Raw genomic sequence first — 15,298 nt, forward strand, 5'->3', positions numbered from 1 at the left:
TACCTCGTGTAACAACTAAACAACTTGAAAACACAGACAATAGGAAATTGTGTAAAATTTTAACAAATGTATGGAGAAAACACTGTCGCGAACGACGCATGCTCCGCTCTTGGGGAACTGATCGAGCCTCCAGACCGACAAGAATAGAAAAAGAATGTTTCTGAAGTTTTCTTTTTTTTTTGGGGGGGGGGAGAACTGGCAACGATGAGTGTACGCATATAAACAATGACGTTAAGTAGGTTAGAAGTGTTTTTTGTTGTTGCAATGATTGAGATATTGTTACTGTTTTGTGCGAAGTGTCAAGAATATCTGTTACTGTTTTGTGCGAAGTGATTCGTGTAAAATACTGTCAATTTTAGATGAGTTTGAAATGTAGTCTCCTTAAGCGACGGACCAGAATCGAAGAACGAGAATCATAAAGGTAAGCAACTTCTCTTCATTTGCTTATCCAGAATTTTGAATGATCTGTTTTCCCGAAATAAAACGTACAAAAGGAATTATTCATAGGTTTTTAATTAATTACATTCAGAGCATTGCTTACAACAGGTTTAATTGAAAGAATAAAATTTTAATAGATATTCAGTTTTCATTTTCAAAAACCGTCTATTGTATTCTTTGTGTGCGTATGAGAGAGAAATTAAGAGCGAGACATATATTTTTGCAAAATATGACATGGCACTAGGAAGAAGGGGCGTCCAGACCTGGCTTTGCTCGAGGCAGCCTTACGCGATTAATTACTCCAACTCCTAGAGGCTTTAAAAATGAACATAACCCCCTGGTCAACCCGCGAGACAATTTTTGTCTCGTTCGTCAGTAATAAAACAAAGTTTGTGGTGGACGGCTAGCATCCACCTAAAAAGAAATGTAATCAAACAAGTTGTAGAATTATTAGGTTATTTTAAAGCGGGAGTAGATGAAAATGAGCTATGCCTTCGCAGGGACTCGAACCCTGACCTCTCGAATGCGCGACGAGTGTGCAAACCGTTACACCATGAAGGCATGCTGGAAGGAGTGAGAAAAAGTAACGGATCCAAACTTGTTAAAGCAAAGTGGCGTTGAAATAAATAAAACCTAAAAACCGACAAGAAAGAGAGCAAAGCAGATTCAATAACGCAGAATGCCGGCAATGGAGGAGAAGATCCGGTTTAATCCCAGTATCCCCCTCCCGGGTGTCGACGTAGCGAACTCTGCAAAGCTACTGGCTGGGATCTGTACCTAGGCAGTCTCGGCTACGGGGATATACGAACCTAGTAGCTCTGCAGGCCCTGGAAAGGTCACTTATGGCCGGAACGTGGTCTGGCACGTCCTAGAGCAGATGGCTCAAGTAGCCCGCTGGTAGCGTCCCGAATTTGCTGGGTAATGTCCCTCTGCGACGGACAGCCCAAACGACTGGTAGGTAACAAATTGACGACCAGTGGCGCCCTGGTGTCTGTGTCACTCCAGGTGCTTTGCGACCGGTCCCTTCAAGGTTCTTGGACAGGGGTTGAACCCTTGGGCTTAGTTCGTCCGGGTTGAGGACCCTTAGTGTGTTCAGTCCACAGGAAGTGGAACGCCCAGTATATCTTAATCCCAGTATATGGTATACAGGTATTTGGCTACATTATGAGGAGCAGTAAACCCGGTATTTATGATGAGTGGTAAACGAGTCGTGTAGTCTATACTTTGAGGTACCTCTTGGATTATCGCCAAGTTGTTTCATTTTTGGGTAATCTGAGTGCTTTACTGTGTATGTTTTGGAAACCCTATCATGGCGTGATTGGTTGTAATGTGTGATGGCGCTGATTTTGATTGAGAACTCAGGACTTATTTTTCCGTTGTATGTCGGTTAGGAAGTATGTTGTTTATTTTGTGCTTTATACCGTGAAATAGCTTCCGGTGGTAGACTGGGTGTTTGGTGGTATAGAACGAGGGCGCGGAAGGTGTCTTTTTTTTTTTTTTTGAAGTGATTGATGATAGAAGAAAGAAACTTTATTTGATGTAATTCAACGGAATATCTTACCTGGAACTACAGTCATATCAGATTGCTGCAAGTCGTATGATTGCCCTTCTGATAATGGCTTTGTTCACCTCTCAGTAAATCATGCAGTAACATTTAAGGATCCAGAAACCGGAGTTCATATCAACACTATCGAATGTATGCGGTGTGTAATAAAGGGGAATTTTTGAAAGAAATGGCACCGACAGTCCGGCACTAAAGAGGATATTTTTGACTTTTACTTTTGTAAATTTATGGGGCAATGGCTGTATGCAGACTCTAGTACAGATAATTTTAAACAGTTTTTGGGTGCTCTTAAGGAAATTTTGTGTGTCTCACACAGAAGACACAGAAATTTCTAAATAAGGTAAGTAGATATTTTCTTTTTATACTACGCAGATAAGATAACATTTATTTCTGTTTTTATGTTATTTCCTTGTTTTATTTTGATTTAAAATGCAGTTAGTTGAAGTTGTAATTCTTTTTGAGTTTTAATTATGTTTAATTGCATAATGTTTCGGATGCCATTTTACTTAAGATGTCGTTGCACGTAAACAGGAATGGCGCCAAAACTTCGCCAATTTCGCCAAGGCGTACCCTGAAATATATTTTTCCCAACAAGTCATTTGGTCTTGGCGAGATTTTTCAAAATCACTCCAAAGCCGTACCGCATACTAGGATTTGAAGATCCCGTGTTAATACAGCTTTCGCACTCCAAAAATAATTACTTACTTTCATATTTAACAAAACTGAAACATTCTTGAAAAGAACTTTTACATCATCTGCGCAAGTGTTGTGTATTTTATTTTTGCTGTTGCCATTTTGAATTTTTGAAAAAAATTATTATAGCCTCGACACCAGTTCAGGTTGTAGTCTTGTCCATATTACATGGAACAATGGTTCCCAGAGCCTACCCCCGAAGAGAGGTTGGACTTCTATTTTCCACCGCCAACATTGAGAGAGAGCACTCCTAGGGATCCAGAGGTCTCCCACATCTCTTCCCTCCCACCAATTCGCAAGAGAGGACTTTCGGCCTGCCGCATATCTGGAGTGCCGCCATGCTGTACCGACACTATACATTTACAAACATCCATGTGTCCTCCGAGATTCGAACTCGGGCTCTTCAGTACAGTAGTGGACTCCCCTAACCACTATACCGTCTGGGCGACTAACCAGTTCAAGTTACAAGAAATATTACAAGCATTAAAAAAGATTACTTTTAAAAATATGCATATGTACATAAGAAAATGAAAATAAATTGCCATTTCGATTCAACGACTATGCTTGTAGCATTAAGTGAGCAGATTCATTATCACCAGCCATCTTATTAAAAACTTAATGAAAAATTGGTCGATCTTGAAATCCTAGATGGAACTCTAGATCACCAAAGTTGAAGGTAATTGAAAAAGCTGCACTTATAGATTAGATGATTTCCAGGATTGTCCATTTTTCTTGATCGATCGGCCATGAAGGATTTGGAAGAACTCGCCGACCAAAGGCTGCGCATGTTCCATAAATGTCGGCCTACCATATTCGGCCTACCATAATTCAGCAAAAAGCATTAAAAGAGGCCGTATTAAGACCTTGAGAGTCTCTAAACACTTAATGCTTTTCCATTTCCTTCATTTCCATTTTCTTCATTCCTTCTGCTTCTCGGTTTTGAACTAGCTGCACCATGCATTCCATAGCAGAAACGGCAATAGTAAATTTTTTTAGTACCTTCTTTCCTGGAAACCTAAGGACCCCAAAAAGAAGCAGAACAAGCCAAGGTAAAGTTAAAATTAGGCAAGGCAACAGTCTTCTGTTTGGAGTATATTTTAACCAAGACTATCGATTTGGAGTACGAGAGGCTCAGTTTCTTCTTCATGAAGATAAAAGAAATTCTGCTTGGATCGTAATTTGCTATTTGATCTAAGCTACGTAAGAGCTTTCACCGATTAACTTTTATTCGCACTAGGCCACTGGCGGTTGTTAAAAAAATTAAGATGTACTTGTGTACATCTATCACCCGAAGGCGAAAACAAGTCCCTGACCGAAGTCAGTCAATTTTGGTTAGTCCGTGCAAAAGTCGAAAATTTTTGTGAGCAAAACAGGGGATTGAACTCTCAACCTTAAATCCGCTAGCTTTCTGCTGCGCTCCGTACCATCGAGCTACGAATTCGATTCAGCTGCTTAGGAAAGAAGTGTTTCTTTTGTAGGGAAACTTACCGCTTTCCGCGAATCACACAAGCATCACTGCAGCTTGGAAACCTGCCTTCAGTTTCTCAGCGGCAGTCTTTGCTTCTTTAACTTCCCCTATGTGGGAGATGATATTACTCAAGAAATTATTGGTTTTTTCGCCTTTTAGGCATATCAATTTACTCAGGAGGGGCAAGAAATTGCGCAAAGAAGGCAGCTGTATTTAAACCAAAAGAGTAAGGTAGCTGCTCCATCTGTCCCCTGGAATATGGAATATTAATGAAAAAGGAAAAATTAATAGCACTTTAAAAGTGTTGACAAGATTAATTCTATTATTTACGCCTTTGCTTTTGGTATAAATGCAGGTCAGAATTGCTTTCCTCTCGACGATAAGGGACCTGCACTTGTTGCTTGTTGCATCGAAATCGATTGAGTCTTGGTTAAAATAAACGCCAAACTGGAAGTTGCCCAATTTTATACACCAAAAGGCTTTTTTTGTCGTTCCTTCTTTTCGTAATGCTCTAAGCACGTACTTATATTGTTTAATGATTAAACCAGCCCTGGTTAGTCATAAATGTTGAGCTTATAATTATTCGTAAATAACAAAATCCATATAACATTTAGGCACACTCAGAGGTGAACTATATTTAAGTTATTATATTAAGTTATCTCACCTGAACATTTTTATTTTCCTGCATCATATTTTAAAACTTCTAACATGCCATGACACTATGTTGAATCATTGTTTCGCATACCTTTCATTTCTCAATGCCTAGAATTTTTTTGGCCGCACTCTTTTCATAACAGAAAATGGTCTTTTGGCAAATTTTTCATTTCACAGATTTTTGCAAATAATTAAATCTATGCTACTGTAAAAAGTCTAGGTCCTCTTTCACTCATATCATAAAAATTTTCATTTGTTTTTCAGATAAAGAAATGTTCTTTTATTCCGCGCATTCAACTTTCTCAATTTTTTTAATTCTTGAATTGTATGGCTATCACTATTAACCAATCGATAATTTTTAGGCAATCATACTATTGAAATACAATTACAAGCAGTTGACAACTAGCTACATTAAAAATGGGACAATGTCGTCGTTTTTATCCAAGGTTCGTAAAAGACTTCTATGGACCTTGGTTTTTATCAAAGAGAACGAAGGGAAGTGAGGAAGACAGAATACCGCTCCATTCGCTTAAGGCTGAAAGACTGGGAATATATGATGCACAAGTTGTGCTGTTAAAAGTGTCAACAAACGAGGAATTCTGAGAAAAAGATGTGAAAAAAATTTTTAAAACATTTGCAGTATATATCCAGAAAAGTTCTGAACCATGACTAATGTAAGATTAAATTTCTTATTAATGTCTTTCCTGCATGTAGTTCGAGATATACTATCTTGCATCTTTCATGTCATTCCCCTTTTCTAGTAATTGCGTGACTTGTTTTTCTGTGTTGAAAAAAATATTTTTACTTTAGGATAACCCTAATTCACAAAGTGATAAAATGTCATTTACTGAAATCAATTTATCCGAAATCAAGGAGAAAAAATTGCCTAAACGTTTGGTTTACTTCAGTGATGGAATTTTAGAAGAATATAGCTCTGACGAAGATATTTGTGATGGTGAATGTCAAGACACTCAACCCCTAATCGATGCTGTAAGTTATATTAAGTTTTTTGAAAATATTAAAGCTTTTGAACTCGTATATTCATATTTAAGTTGTAACTTTTTGTGTTTGATATATTTTTGTTCTTTTAGTCTTGTTTTAAGAAAATATTTTTACTGTACCCTTCTACTGTAGTTGCTAACCCTAAATTTTTTTTAACGCGTAAAATTTGGTTGCTAGTTTGAACTGAAATGTTCTCAGCTTTCTTTTCGGGACGGAGGTAACTATATGTCAAATGAAATGATGTAGGAGAAAATGCGTTATTACATTAAGATTAAATGAAATTTAGATTTAAATTTAATAGTTGTTAAATCAAAAGTTGCTAGTTAATATGCAATTTTCGTTAGTATAGTGACTGCTTGCAAATTGCAGTACTTTTTTACATCTAAAAAAGCATCGTCAGAATGCCGAAACCTGTATTCGATAAATTTCGGTATTTCAGTATGAAATAATGTTATGAGAAAAATATTCTAGAAATCACTGATTTTTTCTGTGTTTGATATAAGCTGTTTCATTTTTACTTAGTAATCATATAACTTTCACTGTATTGGAAATCTTCAGAGTAGTTTTTGACAACTTTCTGTTTGGAATGGCAAAAACATTTAATAACAATTTACAGTTTAGCAGCAAAGTCTTTTGAAAGTGATGTTATGAATGGGAGAGTATCAAGTTTACTATGTTTTAATTCTAGCAGTCTTTGAAAGCAAAGTCTTTTGAAAGTGATGTTATGAATGGGAGAGTATCAAGTTTACTATGTTTTAATTCTAGCAGTTTTATGTATATAACCATTTACAACTTGTAAATAATTCTGGTAGATCTGGAAGCAATCAAATCTTGAAAATTTGGCAAACTTTTCTAAATTTCATGAACATTTTTAGATACTTCTAGAACAGTGGTCTTCAAACTGTATTCCACAGATTGGGATTCTGCAACTCAAAACCTGGGGTTCAGTGAATCAAAATAATAATTCAAAAAGAAAATTCTAAAGTGCTCACTCTAGTTGTCTAGTGTTTAATAACTGAAAAATATAAAGATACATTTAGTTATAGATTAGTTTTAGAACTTGAAACGTGGTCATCATATGTCTAAGAGATTTTTGGTTGTAGATTCGTGCAGATTATCTAGAGGCTTTAAACATTTTAATGCCATTTGGAATAATGCATTTAAGTGAAAAATACACAGTGTATGTTGCAACAAAAACAAAATATATAAAGAAATTAATGGCAGAATATAAAACACGACTGCAGATAACATCAATAGAAGTATACTTCAACAGTTTGTTTAAAAAAAAAAATGCGTGCACACCCCTGTCATTAAATATAATGTGAGAGTAGGTGACACTTGGGGCACATATTATTCCTATTAATGGGCAAATTGCATTAATTTTTAGTTAACATTTTTTAACAAAAAATATAGTACTTTTGCTTAATTTTCTGTATATAAAGTACATATAACATATTGATCTACTTTAAATATTGTTCTACGATATATTTTTCTAAAGATGGGATGGGGTTCCCTGAAAAAAAAAAAAAAAAAAGTATAGTTCTAAGGGTTGTGACCACTGGTCTACGTGTATAGTCTTTGTATATCACTCTGAAATTATGCAGTAATTGAAGGTGAATTTTCCTGAAAAAAACTTGGATTCAACAAAGTTTCAAGACCACTGCTCTAGAAGAATAAAGCATGAATGTGGGACATTTACAGAAATCCTTTCTCCTATGAGTATGCTATAATATAAAAAGACTGAAAAGATCTAGATCAGAGTGATGAAATCCATGACAATGAATGTCAGTGATTGATTCTGAACTAAATAAGAGTTTGCAGTTGTTGTGCAGATTTTTTCATCAAATATTCAACTTTTTTTCATCTTTTGAATGGCTTCATGGGTTATAATTTGTTTCTATTTCTAATATAAATGATGGGATACTCAAGTTTCTAAAGCAAGAAGTGAAACATAAGTATTTCGAAATTCATTTTTTTTCCCTAATAAAGAGCTCTTAAACCAGTTTTCACTTTTGGGGATGTGAATTTTTTTATTAAACGGTTCTAAATTTGGCGACTTGTCAACATATTGGCGATTTTAAGATCAGTTTCTATAAAACATTTTTAATTCTGAGATCTGAAAATTTAGTGTTTTTTAGAATAACAGAAATCCATAATTAAATCCAAAAATTCTAAAATGAAAAGGAATGCTGAAGAAAGAAACAATATATAAAGAAAATTTTTCATCAAAGATATGTGCAGTTATTATTATTATGTAAATTACCTAATTGTTTATGATTTCAGCCTTTACTATAATTTTCCATTTCTATTTCCTCATATGATAAGAGTTACTGAGCCAGATTAAATTAAAATTAAATTATATGACCACTAGTTCACATTTTTAGTTTGAATTTAACTGATTTTGTTTAATTATGGCACCGTGAGCTGTAATAATTTTGTTAGCATCAGACCATGCCTTTATGTTAAGTTCGTTTTAAATAAGAGGCTTATTTAAACCTTTGTCTGATATTGTAGTTACTTTTTAGACATAGGGATAATTTGCTTCACGTCTGTGTGGGGTTTGGGACTATTTAACTTTTACCAGAACAAGTAAACCCTCATAGATACATTTTGGAGAGGTTGATAAGTTAGGAGATAAAGCATGCAGAAACTAGCGAGAGCACTAGTTTGCATATTGAGACAAATCTCGAATTATTAGGAAAGATGCTTATATATATTTTTGCTGTTGTTGTTTTTGAATGTGTATTTTGGGAAAGAAATTGTGAAATTTGCCTCATATTGCTTGCAAAATTTTCAGCAGTTGTAGGGCTACTTTTGGATCTCCTTGCATTAAAAGTAATTTGGAGCTACAATAAAAGCTTTCGTTCTGGAAATCAAGGACAAACCCTTAGAACAAATATGTATATTAAATGCTTTAATGGCTGTTAAAACTCAATCGGGAAATATTTTTCATGCATTCCTTATTTAATATGTAATTAAAACATTATTTCATCACTCTGAAACTATGAGCAACATTTTACGAATTATTGTAAAATTGAACACTAACATTTAACTATGTTATTAATTGTATCAATCTCTTTCATTATTAGAAAACACTCCCATGGATTCCATACTTTGGTTATCTGATATGGTGGATAGGCTCTCGAACATTATCAGGTATGTTGTATAAATAATATGTATTTTGTTTCTTTTCTTTTATGAGAATGATATTTCTTTTCCTGGAGTAAAATCTCTTTTTAATGTAAAATATTGTTTTATATAAATTTCTCTTTTTTTAAAGTTTGTTTTTGAAAAATTTTATCAATATTAAATATTTGTTCTGGTTCTTCTAGAATCTTTAGAAAAGGCCCTGCCTCTTTTTTTGTAATTTTTATTTAACATTCTTAAAATATGCAATAATAGTTTGAGTAGGAAGTTTATGAATAAATACAAGTACAAATGTGTCATAATCAGGCATAATGTGCAAGCTATTAGACAGCTATAATGTAAGCTATATGTATTGTTAAAGAATAGCTGCTGTTTATTGAGAGCTATAGGTCTCACCAGTGATTCAAGTATTTAAGACCACTGAATAATCATAGTTTGACCCAATTTTAAATCTGGATGAACCATTTCTCCCCCCTCATCATGTGTATTGTGAATACAAGCCAGTTTCACTTAGAAAGTTCTCCACAAAGACATCGTTCCCTTTAGGGAAATTTCCCTGATCTGCTTTTGCCATAATATTAGTTTTGCATAAGTTGCTGAAATGGTTCATTAGCTTCAGAATTTCAGAAGAAAATTAATATTCTTTACTGCGTAATTTAATCACAAATAATATAACAGGAATATGGCTAATTTATTTAATCATGCAAAGTGTTTCAGGGCTCTTGCTAAGGTAAATATGCTTTTATTGAAGATTTAAGGAAACTGTTAAGTGTATACATTACCAGGGTTCGTACGGTCCTTAAGAGTCCTTAAATTTTTTGGAATCGATTTTTGGTCCTTAAAAATCCTTAATTTTGGCTAAATCAGCAGAAGGTCCTTAATTTTAATCATCTGAAATTTCTGTCTGTTTTTACGACTGCCATTTTGAGTGTGAATTAGCATTTTGGAGGAATATTTTTGGCGATTCACTGACATATATGGTTATCTTTTGAATGGCTTCATGGGTTATAATTTGTTTCTATTTCTAATATAAATGATGGGATATTCAAGTTTCTAAAGCAAGAAGTGAAACATAAGTATTTCGAAATTCATTTTTTTCTAATAAAGAGCTCTTAAACCAGTTTTCACTTTTGGGGATGTGAATTTTTTTATTAAACGGTTCTAAATTTGGCGATTTTAAGATCAGTTTCTATAGAACATTTTTAATTCTGAGATCTGAAAATTTAGTGTTTTTTAGAATAACAGAAATCCATAATTAAATCCAAAAATTCTAAAATGAAAAGGAATGCTGAAAAAAGAAACTGAATATATAAAGAAAATTATTTTTCAAAGATATGTGCAGTTATTATTATGTAAATTACCTAATTGTTTATGATTTCAGTCTTTACTGTAGTTTCCCATTTCTATTTCCTCATATGATAGAGTTACCGAGCTAGATTAAATTAAAATTAAATTATATGACCACTAGTTCACATTTTTAGTTTGAATTTAACTGATTTTGTTTAATTATGGCACCGTGAGCTGTAATAATTTTGTTAGCATCAGACCATGCCTTTATGTTAAGTTCGTTTTAAATAAGAGGCTTATTTAAACCTTTGTCTGATATTATAGTTACTTTTTAGACATAGGGATAATTTGCTTCACATCTGTCTGGGGTTTGGGATTATTTAACTTTTACCAGAACAAGTAAACCCTCATAGATACATTGTGGAGAGGTTGATAAGTTAGGAGATAAAGCATGCAGAAACTAGCGAGAGCACTGGCTTGCATATTGAGACAAATCTCGAATTATTAGGAAAGATACTTAAAGAGAAGGAAATCAATATAAACTAGCCAAAATGTTAGGGAAGGCTTAATTAAAATGACGGATGAATATTTTGTTGAGTGTTGTTGTTACAAAACATAAATGTTTTTTAGCTTTTAATGTGTAATTATCCTAATATTGTTAAAGAATCAGTGTCATAAATAACATGTATTTTAAACTGTGAAATTCTGTTAGATTGTGATTTTAATAGGGCTTTTTTTAACAAATATTGTTAAAAAATAAAATTTAATAGTGGCCATGTAAATCCATAATGACTAAGGTTACCTATTTACCTAATTTAATTATTTATAACTAACCGCTTACCCTTAAAAATTATCTCTACATATTAAAGAGAGTTATTGCCTTTCATTAATACTCACTGTGGTCACAAGATAAAACACAAAAATGTAAAAACTGGGTTACAACCCCTGGAACTCTACAGAAAGCTATGATACTAACTGCATCAGACAGAGCTCGACTAAGTTTCAGCACTTGCCAACCGTGCCTACATTAGCCTTTCAGGTTTGTTCAAATCAGCATGTCTCTCTGTGAACAATCAGCAGCAGTGACAACATTCAGTCTTTTGTTATGAATCATGCTGATTATGATCTTACTTCTCATTTTAATCTATGCCACTTGAAAATCTAATACCTGCTATTTACTAAACTTCTAGACTGACCAAGTATGTGACAAAATGAGACATAAAGGTAACTATTAGTTAAATGTAAATGTCACTTATCTTCTTTCAAATATGTCCAACTATTATAAGTGTAAAATATTTAATGCTACTTGGTAAATTGGATAAAGTTTATTTTATTCTCTAACATATTAATAATTATGTTAAATAATTCATGTATTAATAATTATGTTAAATAATAATGCATACTAAGGGATCCATGTTATTTTTAGGATGATATTACAAAAGTGAAATTCAGGCATGGAATAATATTTTTAATTGAATTTATTTAGTTCCCATTTGTTACTAGGTCCTTAATTTTTTTCATTAATGGTCCATAAAAGTACTTAATTTCTGTGTGCAGAAATGTGTACGAATACGAACCGTGATTATACATGAGAAAAAACACATAAGCTCCCTTATAGCCAGTCAAATAGACTATCATGGTGAATTAACACTGGGTACAACTCTCAGTATTTCATGACTTGAACCTGTCAGTGATGTCTATTCTGTTGAAAAAGGAAAGTTTAAAAAAGCCGTTCTTAAGTGAACCTGGTACACTGCTCAAAAAAAAAAAAAAAAAAAAAAAAAAAAGAAAAAGACAGTCCTATATCTCCCGATCTACTGGGCCGATTGACAAAATTCAAACTGCGTTCTTCATGTCTCGAAAGCGCGACTTAGGATATATATTAGATTTATATATAGCACTATTCTAACATAGGTATTTTGACACAAAATCGGACTTTTTTCTGAAATAACATACCAATTTTTTTACATATTTCGATTCTACGACTCAAATTACACCTAAATATGAAATTTTGTAAAATTTGGAGCAAAATTTACGGAGAAATTCACAAATTTATGTTGGCACTATTTTGTCAGCCAAGAATAGTTCACTTGGCAAACTTCTTAATATATGGCAACCTAGTTTCCTTTCCCGTGAGAGGAAAAAAAGTCACCATCGTTCCTTTTTTCCAAATAATATTCTTTATATTGTGTTTTTAATTATAACTTATTATTTTAAGTAATTTTTTCTTTTTCGAATTTCATTTTAATTGTTTAAGTTGCATGGTTTTTTTCGAATAACTGTTTTAAAAATTTCTATTTACTTATTCGAACTGCGTAAATAAAGGTGCAGCGTTTATTTTTTTCAAATAGTTTTCTTTATATATATTTTTTGTCATAGTTATTATTTTAGGTAATTTTTAAATTCTTATACTTTTATTTTAATTGTTTGTGTTGCATTGTCTCTTCAGATAATTGTTTTAAAATTTTCTATTTATTCCTTCGAACTGAGCATTTTAAATAAATTTTCCAGAATTTGATTTTATTTATTTGAATTGCGTTTCTTTCGGAGGAATACTTTGTAACCCAGATTACGATGCGTTTGAAAACTGCATGTATTAAAAGAGCAAATACAGTAAAGCATAGTTAACACGCCATTCAATGTTCCGTTCAGAAAATATATATATAAATAAGAGAGATGTATAACCGACATTTTAACTTAGGATGACTTGCATACACTGCTTTAAACAGTTTTATCATTGTGCCCATTGCTTTACACAATTTTATCCTACATTTGGTTTCTTAAATGTTATTCATATTTTAGTCAAATATTTTATTTTTGAAATCGTAAGAATCAAATATCATAAGATTAAAAAGTTTTAAATTTAAAAAAAAATACAAATACTAAATTTTACCCAAAAATTTATTTTTTCTTCTCTTTTTCTTCAGGCATTCTACTTTATTCTTGCTCTTTTTCTTTAGGCATTCCACAAGTATATTAAAAAACATCCAACTTTTCGAAATATCTTGATATTTCTGACAATCATTTTAAATAAAGTTATCACCTTCCATTTCATAAAGGCCCACATCAGCCGAGCGGTAAAGTTGCTGAACACTGGTAGTTCACTCTGGGGTTCGAATCCCGGTAAATGGGCTGGTTGCATGGGTGTTTTCGTGGATTTTCTCATGTGTACCGTGTATGCCAGCTGGTTTTCCTTTGAAAGTTCTTCACAAAGGCATCCTTCCTTCTAGGCAGATAACCCTGTTTTGACGTAACTTAATAAACCAATTCAATCCATTTCATCAATATTTGGTCAGAGCCTTTATCAGTCTTTAGAGGCTAAACATTTTGAAGGTATTAGATGAAAGAAAAGACTGGTTTCATCAAGAGGTTTTGGTTTATTTAATTATGACAAAGCACACTAGGGCTATCTGCCTAAGGGGAGGGATGCCTTCGTGGAGGACTTTCTAAGGAAAACTGGCTCGCATACACGTGACACATGGGAAAAACCACGAAAACGCCCATGCAGCAGCCCGTTCGTGGCATTTGAACCTCGGACCGAACTACCAGAGTTCAGCGACTTTACCGCTCAGCCGCTGTTTCATCAGGAGGGGAAAAAAACGCCTTTAGGTGACATTCACATACAATACTGGATAAACTTCTGAATCTTCAAATAATTCGACTGAGAAAATCATGGGATTCTCCATTTATGGTAAGATATGATGTTCTATAATGTAATTTAAATTTATACAACCATATAGTCTAAAACCAGTCGCTCTTCACTTTAATCTGCAATGATATCGTTTTTGTCTTTTCTGATAACACCTCAATTGATGGTATTTGCTGGTGTACACGCCCAAGTATTTTCTCTTTGAACGCCTAAATTCTTTGAAGTAACCTGAAAGTATATTCAAAAGCATCCAACTTTTTAAAACATCTTGGTATGTCTAAGAGCCAAATTTTCCCTGAAAATTTTTGCTTGCTTTTCTCCCTAATTTTCTTCTTTCCTTCTACAGTTATTTTAAGTGCTCACACAAGAAAATTAAGATTTTTCGATTGCTAGATTTTCATAAATTTTGCATTCTTGTCAATTTTTTAAAATATCAATTGCATCAACTGTGTTTCAGCTGAAGACAGCTCTTCATTTTCTAGACATTTTAACTATAAACAAAGTATAGAGCAAAGTCCAAAGGATAAATATTTTAATTAAAAGATTTTTTGCTAAATGACAAACAAATAAAACAGTCCAGCAGTGTTTATTCTTCACCACCGAGTGACCCAATTCTTATATCGGCTGAAACAATCTAAATCATATTAAAGATCATGTTTTTTTATACGATCTATAATGCGAGGGAAAAATTAGTTTCTTAAAACATTTTTTCTAAGAAGATTAATATAAAAGATTATATTTATATATATATTTTTAAAGCTGGGACTTGAACCAAACTGTCAAACTTTTAAAGTTTAATTTACATGGTGGTTATAATTAAAGTTCCAATTTGAAATGTTCATAAAAGGAAAACTACCGGACCAAATGTTATCAAACTTGGGAATTGTGTAAAGGAGGTTATGGGAATTTATTTTCCGCGGAAAAAAAAAAAAAAAAAGGAGTTCAAAAACTCACCACCAGGGGGAAAATGGCACTGTATACAATATTGTTAAATGAAATAAGACACGAAAACATCTGTTTAAAATGCGTTTAATATTTTCCGAAACGTGTTACAAAGCAGGTTCAATGTATCGTCCAGCATTTTCCGAAGGTAAGTTAAATCCTGTTACTGCATTCTCGACAGCAGCTCTTAGCATATCAGGAGGAATGTTACGGACATGTCAGTGTATCCCATTTTTCATTTCTGCCAAATTGTTTAGATTATCACCATAAACAGTGCTTTTGAGATAACCCCATAGCCAAGAGTCACAGAGGTTGAGGTCTGGTGGGAAGAGGGGAAGTGTTGGTCTAAAAGACTTTCATTCATGAAATGTTGCCTAAGTAACCGTGCGACACACGTGAGGTGGGGCCCAGCCCTGCATAAAAATCGTAGTATCTAAAATGCCACGTTACTGCA

General features: G+C 33.4%; 1 protein-coding gene across 4 annotated transcripts in view; it reads left to right on the forward strand.

Annotated features, from left to right (window-relative positions):
* The first annotated feature begins 5,334 nt into the window (after positions 1-5,334).
* Positions 5,335-15,298, forward strand: part of LOC118193910 (protein FAM177A1) — a 61,127-nt gene continuing 51,163 nt past the window's right edge. For all 4 annotated transcript variants that reach the window (XM_085812217.1, XM_035365070.2, XM_085812218.1 and 1 more), the window contains exons 1-3: positions 5,335-5,491; positions 5,628-5,807; positions 8,909-8,975. In XM_085812217.1, the coding sequence (XP_085668343.1) occupies positions 5,483-5,491; positions 5,628-5,807; positions 8,909-8,975 (256 nt within the window). In that variant the 5' untranslated portion in view covers positions 5,335-5,482. The remainder of the gene's footprint in view (positions 5,492-5,627; positions 5,808-8,908; positions 8,976-15,298) is intronic.

This window comes from Stegodyphus dumicola, chromosome 2 (genome assembly GCF_044657685.1).
Source record: "Stegodyphus dumicola isolate Sdum_Otavi_A_Nest chromosome 2, ASM4465768v1".
Classification (NCBI taxonomy): Eukaryota; Metazoa; Arthropoda; class Arachnida; order Araneae; family Eresidae; genus Stegodyphus; species Stegodyphus dumicola.